Source organism: Pantherophis guttatus, chromosome 7, assembly GCF_059756535.1.
Source record: "Pantherophis guttatus breed Tessera chromosome 7, ASM5975653v1, whole genome shotgun sequence".
NCBI classification, from domain to species: Eukaryota; Metazoa; Chordata; class Lepidosauria; order Squamata; family Colubridae; genus Pantherophis; species Pantherophis guttatus.
In genome coordinates this window covers 21,984,817-22,005,472 of record NC_142069.1, presented here as the reverse complement: position 1 = coordinate 22,005,472, position 20,656 = coordinate 21,984,817, and the positions used below count along the sequence as shown (strand labels likewise).

The 20,656-nt window shown below is 39.2% G+C and overlaps 1 protein-coding gene and 1 long non-coding RNA gene across 2 annotated transcripts; one reads left to right on the top strand and one right to left on the bottom strand.

The window, feature by feature from the left end:
• Window positions 1–1,821: 1,821 nt before the first annotated feature.
• On the bottom strand, window positions 1,822–9,278 carry LOC148112778 (uncharacterized). The gene is made up of 2 exons (XR_015728860.1): window positions 8,316–9,278; window positions 1,822–3,070 (listed from the first exon to the last, which is right to left on the bottom strand). It is a non-coding gene; the product is annotated as an uncharacterized LOC148112778 (long non-coding RNA).
• On the top strand, window positions 8,445–20,372 carry ADCK2 (aarF domain containing kinase 2). The gene is made up of 8 exons (XM_034402724.3): window positions 8,445–10,081; window positions 11,465–11,611; window positions 13,278–13,406; window positions 14,870–14,965; window positions 15,637–15,888; window positions 16,651–16,779; window positions 18,601–18,654; window positions 19,682–20,372. Exons 1-8 carry the CDS (start codon window positions 9,131–9,133, stop codon window positions 19,811–19,813), a joined length of 1,890 nt encoding a protein of 629 aa, XP_034258615.2. The 5' UTR covers window positions 8,445–9,130; the 3' UTR covers window positions 19,814–20,372.
• The last annotated feature ends 284 nt before the right edge of the window (window positions 20,373–20,656 follow it).

Below are 20,656 nucleotides of genomic sequence, written 5' to 3'. Positions count from 1 at the left end.
CGCCCACAGAACCCTTAGTAAAAAATTTGAATCCCACCACTGATTTGTATCTACCTTCCTACTATATTTTTGAGTGGCGTAACTGTCTATGGTCTTTCAGAGAATAAAGAATGGGGTTTTTATGGTTCCCCCAATTTTCTTCACCATCATTGACTGTATTATTTTAAGCTGTTTATTTTAGAAATATTTGGAGAGGAATTTTCTGAACTAAGGAAATATTTTAAGCCACTTCTGCATTCTTAAATACAGGATTTCATAGAGACACTTTCATATGGAAACATCAATTTCAGTTCATTTCTAACATCTGTGCCTCTAGACAAAATAAAAAGTCCAAGTACAAGTGTTAGTTAATATAACAGGACTAGAATCTATGTAGAGTTGTCAATTTGCAGGTTTAAGATTTAACATATGTAGATATTACAGACAGTGTGTATATTTGCAATTCGTTTCCAGGTGACCTCATAGTTTTCTTTTCTAGACAAATTTGTGAATATACATAATGATGATGTTATCCATATGTCAAATAACATTTTGCGTGTCTATGGATTCAAATTTTTTCCTTTAATAATTTCAAGGAATCACAAGATTTACTGTTTCTCTTCTCTATCACTTATTGTGGGAGCAAAAGACGAGATCTGTCGATTGTAAATGTTTGTACAAATCAGGGACGGGTTCTACTTACCTTTACTACCGGTTCGCAATGGGGCCGCGTGTGTGTGCTTGCTTCGCTCGTGCAGAAGCTTCTACGCATGCGCAGAAGCATTCTGATGACGTTGGGTCGGGTGGCGGAGCCTCCCGCTAGTTTTACTACTGGTTCTATAGAACTGGTCCGAACCGGGGGCAACCCACTACTGGTACAAATACATCAAGCACATTTTTCACCCTCATTATCACTAGGTATAATGTTTTAACCTTCACTGCTTTCTATTTTAATTACCACAGTTTATTCATATAATCACCCATCTAAAGGTATATGACTTAATCCCATCCAATTCACCCAGACTAAAATATATATATATATATATACAGGTAGACCTCAATTTACAACCGATCATTTAGTGACATTCAAAGTTACAACTACACTGAAAAAGTGACTTACAATCACTACTCACACAATCATTGCAGCACCTTCATGGTCATGTGATCAAAATTCAGGTGCTTCACAATTGGCTTGCTTTGTGACATTTGCAGCATCCCAGGGTTATGTGATTGCCATTTGTAATCTTTTCCGCCAGCTTCTGACAATCAAAGTCAATGGGAGAAGCCAGATTTACTTAACACCATGTGATTCACTTAACCCAGGGGTGTCAAACTCGCAGCCCGTGATGCACTGGCCACGCCCACTCCCGGTTTAGCGAAGTGGGAAAACTCACAATGCATCACATGATAACAACGTGACGACGTGAGTTTGACACCTCTGACTTAACTGATATGGTTCACTTAACCATGGCAAAAATGGTCATAAAACTTCCATTTTTTTACATATTGCCTCTTTCAATTACCAGGGGACAACTAAGTAGAATCTGTTCCTTAAGAGTGAGAAATCCTGACCCAAAGGAGCATTATAGGTTACTTCTATTCAATGAGAAGAGCGTATGCTTGAACAATCTCCATGTAAATTCTATGACTGCCACCTACTGAGTAAGGAATAAATTACATAATCAGGGCCTGTATCTTCCCATTTGGGCTGACCAACTGGCCTCTTTCTCAAAAAAAATAGAAAATTATTTTATTCCTATGGCATGAAGCACCCAACAACCTCAGTCACCAAAATCCAGAAAGGCCACCCTTGCATATAGGTGATAAAAAAATACAATAGTAAAGTTAAACATTTATTGCAAGTGTCTACAATCTTCCCAAGGACATCAGAGTTTGAACTGCACAAAATTACATTGCATTTGCATTGTATCTAAGGCAACACACATAGAATATCACAATTAATCTCTTACTGGGGAATGAGTAACATCACCTCTAACATCTGACACATAAAAATACATCAATACAAGATGTTATATATTGCAAAATGTAATGTTTTACACAATTTCCTACATACCATTGGATCGGCAAGAATAAAAAGGCAAAGTCTCCAGCAGATTAAGCTTGACTCCTGCTGACTTGTTTTTAAATTAACTGTGGAGGAAACAAATTCAGCCTAAAATAGGCTGAGCAGAAGTCTCATTTAGGGCTGATGGAGGAGGACCCTCTTTTGTTCTGTGAGATGTTCCTAATTTCAAGTCTGGGAAATGTTGGAGAGTAGAAGTATGATTAACAATTATTTTGTGCACAGACTCCCCTGAACTCATAGCAAACCTGTGGATTCTGTATTTCTGACATAAGTCCAAGACAGCTTTCTCAAATTGGAGGCTGCTAGTTGGACTACAACTGCTCTTTTCTAAAATTCTTGGGTTGCCAGCTAATTCAGAATATTCAGGGTGCAAACTGAAGCAGAAGGCCACGAAAGGAGCTTCCAGAAACCATAAAACTGAATCATGTTTATTAAAATTGTCCCATTTCCTAACAGCACCAGAGGTCTTTCCCCGATCTTCTGCAGTAGGCCTGAGCAATGGGGACAGTTTGGAATTCAACTCACAAAGGGATTGCTTTTTGCTAAGATATTTAGTAGCTGGAACAGTGAGTTGTGCAATGAGCCACAACACACAATTGTGGTTTGTTGGAGGGGGTTGGCTCCTACTTGAGGCAATCTGCATTGATTGGTTACTGTGGTATGGAGGGTTCCCCCTTTTTTCCCCTTATCTTTTTCTTCTGTGTGTCCTATAATTTACCTCAAGATGTTCCTGCTTTGTTAATTTACCTGACGATGCTCCTGTTTGCTTGACTAGCTTGTTTTATGTAAATATATTTATTTATATAAAACTACAAGTTCGTGTCAGCATCTATGACTTCATTTGGACACTGGCTGAACAAATTCCCTGACACTTTTGCTGGGCAAGATTTATAGCCCTTTAACCTCTGTTTTCCCCTCCATCCCCGAAGTTGCTCAGTTGAGACATCAACAAGGGAAGGTTACATATTCCAGAGGATTAAGTGTCTAGCAGGCATCGGGCGCCTCCTAAAACAAAAGAGAGAAATAATTACCCTGCTGGGGTTAGAGTAGAAAATTTGTTATCACAATTTACAATAGTAAATAGAGTTAGGTTGTCTAAGCCTCTTGTCTAGGTGTTAATTTAAAAAATGCATGTCAAACAAAGGAGAGCTGCCGCCATCCCTAATTTGCACAGTCGAATTTCATTAGATAATAGATCCAGGTTATCTGGATGGTCCTAGACTAGCAAGGGCTGGATTGGAAAATGTTTCTTTGATTGTGGCTATCCTGTTTTTGGAACATGATCACATTCCTTTATCCCTAGGTGACTTTTAAGCTCAGCCTGACAACATTTCAGATAGATTTTAGGATACAACATTAAACAGCATAGACAAAAACTCATTGTGTCAGATACTTGCATATTTTTATTCCAAGGACCTTGGAGCTTTACAAAACATAAAACTAACTAGCCTTTCATAAAAAAACGGAAATTCTTTAAAAATAAGCACAATAATTGGGGTCTTGTTACATGCTAAGCCAAGAAACATAGCTTGTACACCCACAATAGCTAAATTCCTACAATATGCTAAATATGCTAGATATATGCAATATTTAGACTTCAGTGCCAACTAACAGTTGGTCGAGAAGAATAGTATCACAGAGTTATTTCCATTGCGTTTAGCTTGTGTAGAAATCTGGCACAAACTGCAACAATGACAAGTGATCAAATTGGCAATATCACGATGCAAAGCCAAAATTTCAATCCTTCCGTAGATCTATTATACAACTGATATGGAAAGCCTTGATAATAGGCTTTGGTTCTAGAAGAGTCCTACAATTTTTGACTTGTCTTTTTAAAATTGCTACCAGGTGCAAGTTTAACAGGTTTTGGTTACCACCATTAGAGCGCTCCATGGCTTAGGACCGGCAGACTGCCTTCTGCCACCAGTAGCCTCTCACCGACCAGTATGCTCCCATAGAGAGGGGCTTCTCAGGGTGCCGTCAGCCAAACAATGTCGACTGGCGGCCCCCAGGGGGAGAGCCTTCTTTGTGGGGGCACCTGCCATCTGGAACGAGCTCCCCCCGGAGATACAGAGGATCCCGCACCTGCGCGCTTTTCGCCGTGCCATCAAAACATTTCTTTTTCAGCAGGCCGGCCTGGCCTAACCTCTCTTTTAAACTTTTAAACTTTTAAAAATTTTAAATTTTAAATTTGTCTTAAGAATTTGGGGTGTTTTAAATTTCGTTTTCCGGGCCAAATTATTTAATTGTATTTTAATGCTTTTTAACATTTGTATTATATGTATTTTATCTGGCTGTTCACCGCCCTGAGTCCTTCGGGAGTAGGGCGATATACAAATTCAAATAATAATAACAACAACAACAACAACAACAACAACAACAACAACAACAACAACAACATGAGTTGGATTTCTGAACTGTACAAATGTTTTACTAGAGTGGATTTGCACATTGCCCTAAACTATGATTTTACACAATCCAGTTCTGCGATTAAGTCCAAATGGTTACATTCATGCAATACAGTAGTTTTCAAACAAGAACAATCTGAGAATTTGAAAACAATTTGATTTATGTCAGTCATACAACCAGATAAGAGGTTATTTTAGCAATAGATTATAGAGAAACAGAACATTTACTTTACAGAAGGATAATTTTATTTATTATTTATTAGAGTTTTATATCAAAAACTTTGGCCACCTAATGAGAAAGGACTCACTGGAGAAGAGCCTAATGCTGGGAAAGATTGAGAGCAAAAGAAGAAGGGAACGACAGAGAATGAGGTGGCTGGAATGAGATGGCTGGATGGAGTCACTAAAGCAGTAGGCGTGAGCTTAAATGGACTCCAGAGGATGGTAGAGGACAGGGAGGCCTGGAGGAACGTTGTCCATGGGGTCGCGATGGGTCGGACACGACTTCGCAACTAACAACAACAACAAGAGTTTTATACCACCTTTATTATTTTATAAGCAACTCAAGGCAGGAAACATACATAATACTCTTTCCTCCTATTTTTCCCCACATGAACAACCCTTGAGGTGGATTGGGCTGAGAGAGTGTGACTGGCCCAAAGTCACCCAGCTGGCTGTTATGCCTAAGGCAGGACTAGAATTCATAGTCTCCTGGTTTTTAGCCTGGGGCCTTAACCACTAGACCATACTAGCTCTCCTTTTCCATATTTTAAAATTCTAAAATTTTACATATTTTAAAGAATTCTAAAACAATAATTTTCTTCAAACACTGAACATTTAAAAAAAGCTTTTAAATGGTAATTATTGCAGTTACCCAAAGAGAAAAATCAGCTGAAGCTAAAAAAAAAAAAACTTCTCTCCAAGCTGCAGCAGCTAATTTTTATATTTAACTGATAAGAAAAACGTCTCCTTTACCAAACTTAGTTCACTCATGCAGATAAAAAAGAGAATCAAGAGATTATATTATAAATATATCCAAAAACAGTGCATTAGGCAACCACACTATGTGGCATTTTCTTAATAAAGAAAAGAGGCATAATGAGAAATCATTGTAATTAAACTTTAAGAAGCAGAGCAGGTTAATCCAGATAATTACACTTTATCTGCAGTTAAGTACATGGGAACAGGAGTATAATTCTTTATCGGCTTATTCAGAAGTAAATTACTTTGAATTCAGCGGGACATAGTCTAATGTTCTGTTTTGTGCTTGTTTTGCAAAGTATTGATCCGGCGATCTAGTCCTCAGTATTCAGCCTTGGTTCCAAGGGAATGGATCTTTGAGGGCCCTAGTCTCTGTCTGCTACTTGTGAATGCCAGGTTGGTTGGAAATTTGCCTGCCCTTGTCCTTGATTGCATTATGGATGAGAGTGCTGAGCTGGCATGTGTAACCTAAATCTGAGTTGGCTTAAAAGGGAGGATGTTGCATTTCCCCATTTGAGGTTAGTGTACAACCTGAATATTCTCCTGGACACACAGTTACTGCTCAAAGAAGAATGGCAGCTTTGGCTGGGACAGCCTTTGCACAGGTCCATCTTGGATACCAATTGCAGTCCTTCTGAATTTCCTCAGATGGTTATTCATGTCCCAGTCACCTCACAACTGAATTGTTGCAATGTGCTCTACATAGGCAGAGTGGGGAGGGGCAGGGTTGTTTCTTCTATTAAACAGTGTCATACAGTGGGACCCCAGAAGCGCATTTTCTCTGTTGCAGCACTTGCCTTCTGGAACATCACTCTCTCCTTAAGGTATGTGTGTCCTCCATCCTGCTAGTGTCCTGCAGGTCTTTAAAAACATGCCTTTGCTCCCAGGCCTGGATTAGGTTGTGAGCCCCTGGCAAAGTTTATTTATTTATTTATTTATTGGTTCGATTTATATGACGCCCTTTTCCAGAGACTCAGGGAGGCTTACAATGTATTAAGCAATAGCCTTCATACTTTTGTATATACCTGCTTAGTAGGGGTTTTGGCCCCCCCAAGCGGTGTTCTTTTTTATACAAAGTCAGCTTATTTCCCCCACAAACCGGGTCCTCATTTTACCTACCTCGAAAGGATGGAAGGCTGAGTCAACCTTGAGCCTGGTGAGATTTGAACTTGCAGTAATTGCAGGCAGCTGGTGTTACTTAACAGTGCTTTAGTCTGCTGCGCCACCAAGGTTCTTGGTGTAGCATTTTAGATATTTGATTAAAATAAATAAATCCAGACTTATGTGCTTTTTGCATTTTTAAATTGTTTTGTCTTTTAATTCAGCAGGCTGCCCAGAGTCATTCTGGAGTTGATCAGCCTTCTAAATCTAATAAATAAATACGGAGGGCAGCCCTTCAAGCTGTAATTTGGGGAATGTATTACTAAATTGAGTCAGATGGTCCCTTCCAACTCTGTTACTATTAAATGTTAATCTTGACTGATCTCAGAGAAATAATTACAGATGTGCTTGAATGAGCACCACCAACAAAATACAGAGCTGTGGAATAGGTGGGACAGCAAAAAAAAACAAAAGAAAAGAAGTCAAAAGAAAAATCACTTCTATATTATTGCCAAAAGACATGAAGTACGGATCCATGTAAGAACTAAGCTGAACTTGAGGAGGTCTTTTTAAAAATTAAAAGTTACTATTACTGAAATAAAAAGGGCTCATTCCTGGATTACATTCAAAGGCTAAGGATGGGTTTTGGACAACTCCCAGTGAAGTCAATACAGATAGTCCTCGATTTATCACCACAATTAGCCAAAAAACTTTGTGTTGCTAAGTGAGACAGTTAAGTGACTTTTGCTCCATTTTACGACCTTTCTTGCCACAGTTAAGTGAATCACTGCAGTTGATTCCCTTACTAACATGGCTGTTAAGTGAATCTGGCTTCCCCGTTGACTTTGCTTGTCAGAAGACTGCAAAAAGTGATCACATGACCTTGGGACACTGCAACCATCATAACTAAGAACCAGTTGGCAAGTGTCTAAATTCTGATCACATGACCATGGGGAGGCTGAAACAGTTATAAGTGTGAAAAGTGGTCATAAGTGGACACTAAATGAACTGTTGTAAGGCAAGGACTATATGCAGAATTTTTGTACATTTCTACATGAGAAATTGTACTTAAAAAACACTAAGCACAAATTCCAGTGAGCGATCTGCCTTGGTTAATAATCCTCTTATTATGGTGGCCTCAACTTTCTTAGCCTGATCTCCTCTGATAGGCTTATCTGCAATCATGGACCGTGGTTCCTTCAGCCCTATTTTCTGAGTTCTTGGAACACATGGAACCCTAAGTGTAGGAGAGGTTAGGTTTTGTCAAGAAAAGATGAGGCTAAAACTCGTTAATTCGTTCCATGTACCCATACTATGTGAAAAAAGAAAACCAGCCTCAGCATTGTTGCAATACCTGATCTATACTTGAACTTACATTTTATGATATCCTTAAATGACCTATTTCCACCCTCCTCAGCTTTTCATCCTCTGGGAGGATTTATCGCCTGATCGTAAGATGGCCTGATACGCATTTGATTTTTAAAACGAAAACCCAGGGCCAAGCTCAAGATTTCTACCTTTTCTAGGTACCTTTTTGAGTGAGTTATTGTGAGCTGGTTTTTTTTTTCTGTTTTATTTCTTTGTATTATTATTATTTTTACAAGATGATAATTAGTGGAGATGAAATATTGTTAAAGATGAATTAGCAATTGCACCAATTTATAACCGGATCAATGCTTCGTTCTAAAAGATGTATTTTATGTTTATGTTTTAAAAAATTTTAAAAAAAACTTTTTATATATTAAAAAAAAGATTTCTACCTTTTCTAGACCTTTCCCAAATGTTCTCCTCTTTCCCACGCGGGGTGGCGATCAACGAAGGCGCTTTATCGCACCTCGAAGGATGTTACTGTGGCTTGAAAACAGAAGCTCGGCGAGCTGATTATTCGCGGCCTGTCTCTTTAAGAGGCGGGGATCGAGGGGCGGGGACGGGATGGGATCCCGGAAGCCTTTGGAATTGGAACGTTGCCGCTTGTTTTCGTTCCAAACTGCCCTCCCGCCAGATTCGATGGAACGCCCGCTCCATTGAAGGATACCTGAGCTTCTGCAGGCGGCGTCCCCAACCCATCCGGGTAGCAACTATGGGGGGAAATTCTCCTAGCTGATTAATCTTTTTTTTTTCTTCGAAAGAAGCCAGAGATGAAAACAGGAGCGCTTTGCAAATTAATGTAAAGCCAAAAGGAAACAATGATCGGGGAGGAAAAAAAAACCCCACCTTAGGTGAGCAATCGGAGGCAGGCGAATTCACGTTAAGCCACAGCTGGCTAGGATTTCCTCTGCGTGCCCTACCAAACCCACGGAGCAGATTGCACCTCTGAATATGCTGCCTTGCTCTGCTTGGCTGTGATGCAAGGATGCAGGAGAGTCGAGGGTTGATGATGATGCCCCTTCCAGCAAAAGTCGTAGGCTCTCCGACGGGAAAGGCGATTCTTCTAATCCTCCCGTGTTAGACGGCCTTGCCTGCCTCTCTTGGAAAGCTTGAGTGGTCCACCTTTCCCTTCTCAGGTGGTTTCCTCAAGGCCAGGAGATGAAGCCGTCTTCTTTCCCAGATCCTTAATATCTCCACTTCAGGAAGGATGAGTATTTTTTGTTACTGGACTGCCCGGAATTTCTTTCCCAGTGTCAGAATCCTCACGGTGAAGAAAACTCTGTGTTTTGTAAGAAAATGGAGGAAAACGCGGGCGACTCGATTCACTGGTGTTAATATTCAGAACTGGTCTGGATGCCAAGCGGTGGCAAAGATCCTGTTTGTATGCTGGGGGATTGAAGGATTGTCTCGGAAGACGAAGTGTGAAGGTGTAGCTAGTCAAGTTATCAACACCAACGTTGGGGGTCTTCTCAGTCAAGCAAGGCTTTCTTCAGTGGGTTTCCTTCGGGATCTTGGATTTGCCTTCTCTGTAATTATCCGAGGTTTCGTCCTGTTGTTGAAGTTTAGCCCTTTGATCTGGTTTTATCCTTTTACCTATTTTTCTCCTAGCTTTGCTACACTCTGGCTCCACCTACTTCTTAAGTTTACAGAGTCCTCTGGTCCCACGTTCATCAAACTGGGACAGTGGGCAAGCACCAGGCGGGACCTCTTTTCTGAAGAGTTTTGCGTCAAGTTCTCCAAGCTTCACATCAAAGTGATTCCTCACCCATGGCATTACACCAAACACTCTTTAGATAAAGCCTTTGGAGAAGTCTGGGAGAAGATATTCGTGTTTGAAAGCAGAGAACCTATAGGATCTGGGTGTGTGGCTCAAGTATACAAAGCTTATGTAGATAATTCCATGCTAAGAGACCCAGTGCTGAGTCAACGCACAAAGATTTCTGTGTTGGATTCCGCTCTGGAGGCCTGGAAGATCTCGGGTCTTAAAGGACTTTTCAGATGGTTCTGGTGGAGGAAGCACAAAGATGTTTTGGAAAGTGACCGTCAACGGCTTCACAAATATGATTTCTATGAAAGCGTTGTACAGAATTCCAGCTCTGGAAGTCTAAGCCCACCTTTATTTTCCAAGAGGAACCATATTTTCCCAGTGGCCATTAAGGTAATAAAGCTGCAGAACTATTCTTTCCTACTTAGCAACACGTAACAAAATGGATAGATTGGATTCGGTTAAGATTTAAAACCTAAAAACAATTTGCTAATTTTTTCCCTGTGAAATGCAAGTTGTAGTAACTAGTTTAGCAGAACATGAAGATCTAAATGGGCTCAGGCCCTGTTTGGTGTCTGGTGGGGCTTAGTTGTTAGTGGGGCTATCACATAACCCCAGAGTGATATTGGATTGGGAAGTCTCCAGAAACGGCAATTGGCAACAATTTTTGTTACCAAGAAAACTACATGGATGTGTTCATGTGTTCACCGGATCACTCAAAAGATTTTTTTTTTAATTTTTGAATTTTACTACTACTTTTAAAATAAGTTGTAAGCATTTAAAGCAAACATTAAAATGCAATAAAATGTCTGTGGAGTACATATAGGAGAACCAAGGAGTAAGTTTCATTGAATATAAGTGACCTAATGTTAACATAAACTTGTATAGAACTGTTATAACTTGCTCCTTGACTGCCATTACTTTCTCCATTATGAATCACAGATACTTTTGAGCTTTCCTGAATAATGTAATACTTTGGTAACTAAATTAAATGTTACAGTTTTAGAACTGTAATAAAGTATTTAGTGAATGGTGCAATTCCAAATACCTATCTCAAAATAAGTTATGATTTGATACTATGTGTCTGTACTCAGAACTATGTTCTGTTGAATTCAGGAGTTTATATGCCCAGATCAATGGTTGTAATAGGAATAAAGCCTTAGTTTATTATCCCAGTATAATAGCTATAGTACTTAGACTTGTGGATCAATTAAATATGCATATGAGTAAATAGGAGAAGATGGCTGAGGAACAGAGAGAATATATTTGTCCCTCTGGTATGTTTCATTTTTTTCCCTCCAAATTTGATCACTCCAGCAATATTTTTTTCACTGTTTTCTGAATGCCCAGCCAGCAAAGCAACTGTATTTGTGCAGGTTGTTTTATTCTAAAACGTTTGTGAGCATTGGTAGTGGTGTTGATTTTAAATAAGATATTCAGAGGCACCTTTTAAATAAGATATTTTTAGCTCATTTTAAAATTATAAATCTATTTCAATAGCAATAGCAATGTTTCTCAACCTTCAATTGGCCGGGGAATTCTGTGAGTTGGAAATCCACTCATCTGCAAATTCCCAAGGATGAGAGACTTTGTCCCACAAATAATAAAGACTAGAATTCGTAAGAACAGAGACGCTTCCTGGAAGTATTACAATTATATCCCCATACAATAAATAATAACATATGGAAGTAGGGGCTATATCATCACAATACCTGAATTGTTGACAATGAGTGGATGTTTGTTCATAAGAGATTGTTTGTCTTGTGTCTTGCTTAGGTGCTGCATCCTGGATTAGTTCAGCAGGTCCAGATGGATTTATTTCTCATGAAAGTTGGCAGCCGATTTCTTGAGCTTTTCCCTGGAATTAAGTGGCTCAGTGTGACTGAGATTGTGGAAGAGTTTGAGAAACTCATGATTCAGCAGGTAGAAACAGCTGAACTTGAACTTTAGCTTATAGTTCTGCTTTATTATCTTATGTCTCTCTAGGCCAGGAGTATCAAACTCAAGCGTGGGGTGCATAAATCTGGCCTGTGGGGCTGACCTGGAAATAGCAAAGGACCAGCCTGCGGTGCCTCTGGCAGCCAAAAGGGGGCACTGGGGGGCACATGTGACCCACCCGTGCTCCGTTTTGGCAGGCAGGATGCTGCAGGAGGCATCCGTCCCATCCCCCCCACCCAGCTGGCTCACAGAATAAGACTACAATGCTGATCCAGCCCTTGAAGAAATCCAGTTTGATACGCCAATGTTTCTCATTTGCCGGAACTTTAAGGTATGTGAATTTCAACCTGTGTTAAAGTTGCTGAGGTTGAAAAACACTGCTCTAAGTGAAGAATTATTTATACTTCACAGCCTTCAATTTGTGGAATTTCATTTCATGTTATTGCAACTGACATAGGATTAATATTTGTAAACAATTAATAGTGCCTATAAAGTTTTAGAATAATTTTATGTTTAGTATTCCAATCTCTGTGCTCCTTAATTTTGGTTTTCTGCATCTTCCCCATCAACTAGTACCTTGCATAGTATCAACTTTTTGACTGTTCTTTCCATCCCTATTTATTGGGATTTTCATAAATAAATAAATAAATACAAATTTGGCCTCCTGCAAACCTATAACTTCCCCCAGACTGATTTTATTACTGAACATTTTATTTCATGTAATTATCGTGTTTTGAACTTTCCATGTCCTTAGTCATATTTTTTTTTTAAAAAAAGGATTTCAGTGAGAAAATATGATCAAACATTGTGTTTTGTGAGTCCAAAAACAACTATAAATGTCTCTAGAACGGAGAAGGGAAGACATTTGGACAATTTGACACTTGTAATCCTGATGTCTCACAAGGCAGATTTTTTTGTCGTGACATCATGGTGCACATCAAGTCATTTTTGTTCTTCTGTAGATGGAAACAGAAGCTTATGAATCCAGCTAATTTATTCCAGGTGTAACCTTTTGTCAAGATGCATTCAGTTCAGCAGTCTGTAAGATAATTTAGCTTTGTCATCCATATTATTACTGATGATAGCACAAGAGAATGCTTGTTCATAAGATTGTTTTATTTATTTTGTTATTTTTATTAAGTATGAAACCCAACAATATTCTAAAGAAGTTTAGTTTATTAGATAGACATTGGCCCACAGCTCCTGCATAGTTTTATGATTAAATGAGGATTTGTATATGGTTATCTTAGTGGCTCAGTGGCTAAGACGTTGAGCTTGTCGATTGAAAGATCGGCAGTTCAGCGGTTCGAATCCCTAGTGCCGCATAACCGGGTGAGCTCCCGTTACTTGTCCCAGCTTCTGCCAACCTAGCAGTTTCAAAGCACGTAAAAAATGCAAGTAGAAAAATAGGGACCACCTTTGGTGGGAAGGTTCCGTGTGCCTTTGGCGTTTAGTCATGCCGGCCATATGACCACGGAAATGTCTTTGGACAGGGCTGGCTCTTTAGCTTTGAAACGGAGATGAGCACCGCCTCCTAAAGTCAGGAACGACAAGCACATATGTGCGAGGGGAACCTTTACCTTTATCTTTATCTTAGTGTAATAAGAATGTGTGGTCCTTGTACATATCCTTTTTTCTCCACTTCTTTTAGATTGACTTGCGCTATGAAGCGAAAAACCTAGAACACTTCCACCTGAATTTCAAGGGTACAGATTATGTGAGGTTTCCCATTCCTCTTCACCCATTTGTGACAAAAAATGTCCTAGTGGAAACGTTTGAGGTAAGAATAATGGTTAGATGAAGCAGGGAAAGGCCTCTACTCAGTCTAATAGAGATGCTGGGAGTTGTGGTTCAACAACATCTGTAATTTCCACTGAGACTTTGGGTGATCTTTCCGATCTCTGTCAGTTAACAAAAATATGTGTTCACTGATTTTATGAATAGTTAGAAACTGTTAAATCTCATGAGTCAGGAAAGCTTGTCACTGCATTGGTATCAATAGATTCTCACTTCCCTTCCCCCCAAATTTTGTTACCTGCCTGAGGTAGTAAAGTTTGGCAGGAGTGCTGATTAAATGTTTAACTATTTCTGCAACCAATTTTAATGGACGATCTCTTTAAGCTAGAGACTATTGCAAAAAAAAAAAGAGAGAGAGAGACAGAACCAGAAAAATAACAGCAAAACGGTAAAAAGGACAGAGAAAAAATTTAATTTAAATTAAGTTTAATTAAATATGAATATTATCTCCCATTATTTAATACTTTTTCCTCTTCTGTCACTTTGATGGCTATTCAGTGGCAACCTTTGCAAAGATAAACCAGTGTTGTATCTAAGCTTTTGAAGGAAGCAAGTTATTCTCGGCCTCAAAGGGTATACCCTTGGTCCAAACGTTTTTTTTCTTCCAAACTGGACTGTCTTGGTATTTTCTTTGAAAAAGTTTAACTTCTCATCCTAGAAGCTTTCTCTAAAGAGCTGAAGAAGCTTTTTGGAAGAGAAGCGAAATGTTTTCAAAGAAAACAACCGGGAAAGTCCAATTTCCTTTTGGAGAAACAGCAGGTTTGGGACAACCATGACCTGGATGATTGATAATCTCCACAGACATTGGTACATCCTTGGTTTACACAGATTTTTCATTATTTGGGATTTGGGGGTTGGGTGTCGTTGTTGTTGTTAGTTGCGAAGTCATGTCCAACCCATCGTGACCCCATGGACAACGTTCCTCCAGGCCTTCCTGTCCTCTACCATCCTCTGGAGTCCATTTAAGGTCACGCCTACTGCTTCAATGACTCCATCCAGCCACCTCGTTCTCTGTCGTCCCTTTCTTCTTTTGCCCTCAATCTTTCTCAGCATTTGGCTCTCAGGAGGAAATAAATAATTGTTTAGCTCCTTGAAAGAGGATCACAAGATTAGGGGTACATGAAAGAAAAACACAGTAGATATATAGACAACTGCATTCATTTAAGGTTCTTAAATGTAGCTTTTAAAGGCTACAAAACCACAGTGTGTTTCCACACTGAAAATGAAACCCATTATGACTGTATATATCTAGTGCTGAGAGGCAGCATCTTAGCAATGCTGACAATTAATGACTTACATTTTGATGGAGAAGCCTGCAGCCCATAGTAAATTATTTTTATACTAGACGAGAGTTTTAGAGCTTATGTTGCATCATAGGACATATTCTTGAAAGATTTGTTGGCAAGTGTGTACGGTTTTTCCTGATTTTCCTGATCTTTATTTAAGGAGAGCAAACCCATATCCCAATATCTGCACATAGAAACCAAAATGGAATTAAGGCAAAAAATAGCCCAGATGGGAATGGATATGCTTCTAAAGATGGTAAGAGAATATTGTTAAGTTGAACTTGGCCAGTTTTTTTTTTCCAATTTAGTTTATATTGTAATAAAGTCATACGGTGTATTATTTTTTTAAAATCAAGTCATCCCAATGATGCAATCTGAATAAATTATACTCCATAATGAATTCTTCTCTTAAAATTGCTGGCGAGTGCAGACCAGGCATGATATATCTTGACTGGGAGTTGGAATGAGAAAGCAATAATTCCCTACTTGGGGAGGAAAGCTCTAAATGGAAGAGCCTTCCTAAAGAAACAGCCGAGTGACAATGGAACATGTTGCTGGATGGGGATAGAAACTGAAAGGGCAGGGACTAAAAGAGCATTTGGAATCTAAAATGAAAATAGATATTTTTGTTGCTCCCATTTATTTCCTCTGCTACTCTTATGTTGCTATAACAACTCCACATTCAGAGGTCAGAGACCTGGGGGAAATTAATTTCCCTTAGGAAATTTGCTTAAATACATTAAATACTTAGCAAAAATCCTTAAGAGGGGACTCACCAATTCAGCTAAAAAAAACCCCCAGCATTCAGTGGCAATGGAAGCTGTTGAAAACAGTGATTCTACGCTAGATAATGCCTTCTTAATATTATTTATTTGCCATGAGAAGTTATAACTATTTTTTAATAAGATGTGTTTTTCAATCCTTCAGGTGTTTGTTGATAACTTTGTCCATGCTGATCTGCATCCTGGAAATATCCTGGTCCAGGGAGCAGAACACTTTGATGACCATCCTGAAGATGGGGTGGTCATAGTGGATCTGTTGGATACACTAATTGTAGAATTACAACCTTCTCCCTCACCACTCCGACTAGTGCTTCTGGATGCAGGGATTGTGGCTGAGTTGCAGAGTGCAGATTTGGAGAACTTCCGGGCAGTGTTCACGGCTGTTGTATTAGGGCAGGTGAGTCCTGAGTTTAAGCTGTGACTTACATAGTTTCAAAAGTTCAGAAGAAAATATCTAGTCTTTGAAAAGTACAGCATGTTTTTCATGATTCACCTCTCCACTGTTGTACCTCATAAAAAAATCTTATTATGTTGAGTTAGAAGCAGGGTTCACAGATTGTATTGAGACCCAGAAATAAGAAATAAGAAAAAATATATTTTTGAATATATTTTGCAGGGTTGATAAATCTTGAATTCCAGAATTATTGGTTGGATTTCCACAACATTCTCATCTTGCATCTTGCATCATCATCTTTCATCTTGCTTGATGAAAATCAAGCAAACAAATGCATGTTATAATTTACTAAAAGATGAGGATCCAACAAGTATTTAAATGATTATTAATTATGGTTAAACTAACCTGAAATCCTTTAACTAGAGTTAGAAATCATGAATTTTGGATCAGGATTTACTCCACAGTTAAAAAAGTATATACCAGGGGTAGCTATGTTTATACCAAAACTCTAAAGGTACTTTTTCAAGAGGCAACTGGACTTTTTGGTTTTTCTTTGAAGACGTTTCGCTTCTCATCCAAGAAGCTTCTTCAGCTCTACTTGGCCTGTTATATTTTGATCTTGACTATGCTGGAATCAGAACTCCAATAAAGGCAAATATTGGAAACCAGCAAGGGCTGGGAGAGAAATTCCTTGAAAGTGGGGAGTTTTGCTTGGCAAACATCATGTCTTGAATCCACCTCCATAAAATCTGATTTATTCCATAGGGGGAAAAAGTAGCTGAATTGATTCTTCATCACTCCAGAGCTAACCAGTGCAAAGATGTGGAGAAATTCAAGGCTGACATGGCAGAGTTGGTGACAAGGGCCAGAAACAATGCTGTTGCACTGGGGAAGGTCAGCTGTCTATTTCAGTGTGGTCTTTTGTTGAATGTATCTCTGAGCACATTATATCTGCCACAGAAGACATGCTGTGGGTACAATTAGCCAGAAACCTACTGTCAACTTGTAAAGCATTTTTGGCCTGCTCTCAAGTTGCCATAGGCAGGAGGGGGGAAAACTGACGGAACAACACAGCAGCAACCAGAAGCACATTCCATGCATATCTTTCTCAAGGCTGCATCCTAGGTTACCAGATGCATCCTAGGTTATCAGAGCCAGCTGGAGAGGTGTGTTCTCTACAGCCTGCGAAAGTGCTCCGTTGGAGAATGTGATTTATGACACACCATGGGAGGAGGGGGGAAACAAGGCCATAGTTGGAACATAAATTACAGAGCTGACTCCACTTGGGTATGTGCCGACATGTTGCTCCTAATAAATAATTGGATTTCTTTTGAAACTTGGCTCGAGGCTCATGAATTAATTAGGGCATCCGTGGAAACCCTGACACCTACAGTATATTTGGTGATTCCCAGGGGACATGCCTTTTCTGCTGTGGCAACTTTCTTATGGAACATTTCCCACCCACCCCTCTCCCAAATTAATTAGCTCCATTTCTTTTGATATTCTGAAAGTCCCTCAACACCTGATTATATAATTAGGCTTGGGCTTCCCAGGGAACCAAAGATAAGCTCAGATGGCTCCAGTGCTAGGTGCCAATCCTTATCCTCATTTTGCCTAGGGTTGGTAAATTTAATTTCATTTTTTAAAAAATTATTTATCATATTTTCCTCTTCTCTATCTTTTTCCCCTTTTGGCACTTCCTATTTTGTCTTGTTTATAATCTTCTTAGTTTGCATTATTTTTTTTATCTTCATAATTTTAAACTTCAATAAAGAATATGTCATTGCCAGTCATGCCAGGAGTACACAGAACATGATCTGATAAGAGTATACTGCAGCTTCCAATAATCTAAGTCAGGGATACAAAAGTACCATATTTTCTGGAGTATAAGACGCATCTTTTCCCCCCCAAAAAGAGGCTGAAAATCTGGGTGCGTCTTATACTCCAAATGTAGTCCCACCCAGCTTCTCAAACGGAGATTTCAGAGACTGAAAAAAGCATCAGAAAAGAAGCTTCAGAAAAGAAGTTCCCAAACAGAGCTTCAGAAAAGAAACCCCCAAACAGAGCTTCAGAGGCTTTTTTTCTGAAGCTGTTTCAGAGGCTTTCAGAGGCAGGAAAAATGGTTTTTTCTGAAACCAAGTTTCAGAAGTTTCAGAGGCAGAAAAAGAAGCAAGGCACAAAGCTCACAACCAAGGAACCTGTTGCTAAAATTTACCTCTGGGAACAGCTGATTGGAGGTATTCCAGGAGGCTGATCCACCTGCCAGTCAACTTTTTTCTTATTTTCCTCCCCAAAAACTAAGGTGCATCTTATACTCCAGTGCGTCTTATACTCCAAAACATACAGTATGTGCCAGGGGCAGCCACTACAGAGCTTCAGAGTCAGACAATTGTCCAAATTTTTTTTGCATTTGAGTAGAGGGATTTAAGGGGCAAGCTTAGCACACTCTCCCCTCCCCCCCTCAAAGAAAATCAGGCCTACCTTGGGCCTCAACTCTGGGAGTTAAGTTCAGTTGTTCAGAATGACGCAGAAAGCCTTATTTGGCTCTTCAGCTGACAGAAATTACACATACTTCATCTAAACACACTTCAGTAATGTTGAAAATCTATTGTTCAGTCCTTGGCGTGATTCTAAGCTATATTTGAATTGGTGATTCCTTGTTATGGTGCCCTGCTTAACTGAATTATATTTTTTAATTTTTTTTTCCTATTACAGTTTCAAGTTGGAAGCTTATTGTCAAGTGTTTTCAAGTTACTTATGATCCATCAGGTGAGGTCATTTACATGTAAGAACTTTTTCACAGTGGCTTAAAGCTTTATAACAAGCAGGATGTGTATCTCTCTTATGTAAAGCACTGCGTATCCAGCATTTCTGGATATTGTAGATCAAAATTTGAAAGTTCCGGAAAATTTTGACTGTTGAAAATAGTCAATGCAGGTAGTCTTCAAGTTATGACTGGTCATTTAATGACTATTCACAGTTATGAGGCCTGGAAAATGGTGCCTTAGGGGCCATAAAGCAGTTGTGATTGACATGAAATGTCACTATACAGTAGTGGTGTCAAACTCGTGGCCCGCGGGCCGGATGTATCATGCACAGGCCACGCCCACGCCCTGTTTAGCGAAGGGGGAAAAAGTCATGATACGTTATGTGACGCTGCCGTGACACCGAGTTTGACACCCCTGCTATACAGCCTCCTTCCCATCGTCATGTGATTGCAGTCTGTGTACTTGGGAACCTGTTAACCTGTTTGCGTCTATGACAAGTTACTAAAAGTCCCACAATCATATATTCGCTATTTTTAGTCTTCTCTACCAGTTTCTCCAGAAAGTCAACTACAAACTACTGTATTTATTTTTATTCCTACTGTAAACATTTTTACAAAAAGCAGTCTGGAAATGTGAATATAACTTTTATTTGAGCCAAGGTGACACAGTGGTGCACAATTCTGGTGCACTCTAACCACTGCGCGGTGGTGCAGTGGTTAGAGTGCAGTACTGCAACTACTTCAGCTGACTGCTAGTTCAGCAGATCAGCAGATCAAATCTCACCGGCTCAAGGTTGACTCAGCCTTCCATCCTTCCGAGGTGGGTAAAATGAGGACCCAGATTATTGGGGGCAATATGCTAATGCAATATGTTAATATGCAATATGCTATATGCTAACTTTGTAAACTGCTTAGAGAGGGCTGTAAAGCACTTTAAAGCGGTATAGAAGTCTAACCAATAAATAAATAAATAAATTTATAACAAACAGTTGCATTTTTTTCACCTGTTTATTATCTTTGCACTTTTAGGTAAAGCTGGAAAGCAACTTTGCCTGTGTTGTTTTTGCCATAATGGTGTTGGAAGGTCTTGGTCGTTCCTTAGACCCTGATCTGGATGTTCTGAAGGCAGCTAAACCTCTTCTCATCAACCCACCAAATTAGGAAGAAGACTTCTCCCCTTAGTGAGAAGCTGCTTTCAAGTGTTTACACTTGAAAATTGAGAACCTCTTCAAATGCTAAGCACTTTGGCCTTTGAATTTGGAAATTAAGGTCTAATCCTTTAAAGAGTACACATCTGCTTCAGTTCGAAGGAATGGGACTGTTCTGGTCATCTGATAAAAAAGAACTGCAAGAGTTTGATTCAGGATGCTGATATTAAATGCACTCTAGTTCTTCTGCCAGCAGATGATTTGTTCTGTGTCCTTCTCTCTCTCTCTCTCTCTCTCTCTCCCTCCCTCCCTCCCTCCCTCTATCTCCGTATCATTTCTATCAGCATACAACTTTCTTAGCTGTAGAGAGAGTGGTCTGGAAAGCATCAAAGATTTAACATGGTTCAAATGATTATTGTAATTTCCAGTAAATTAGTATGCAGTCATTTATGTTCGAAAATATTATTAGCTAAATTTGTTTTTACTAATAGACATATTTTTAGAAGAATATACTTCTACCTACTGATGTTGGGAAAGTTGGATGAACTAATAAATTTTTTTTTGGCAAGAAATGGTTTTTCACGGTGCTTCTGGTTTTGTGTAAGTAAAAAAAAAAAAACCCAGACTTTCTAAATGTTCCCTTTTGAATTTTGCTTTTTCAGGTCAAAAGCATGACATTACAAACACGTCCCAGACATGTAAATGGCAAGAGGTTGGGGAAGTTAGTCTGATACATTTAAGTATATATTTTAAAAATGAATATTCCACCTTTCTGACCAAATGTGCATTTCAGGTAGACAACAGAAACCTATAAATGTGCACCCATAAAAATATGATTAATATAGTAAATTGCAAT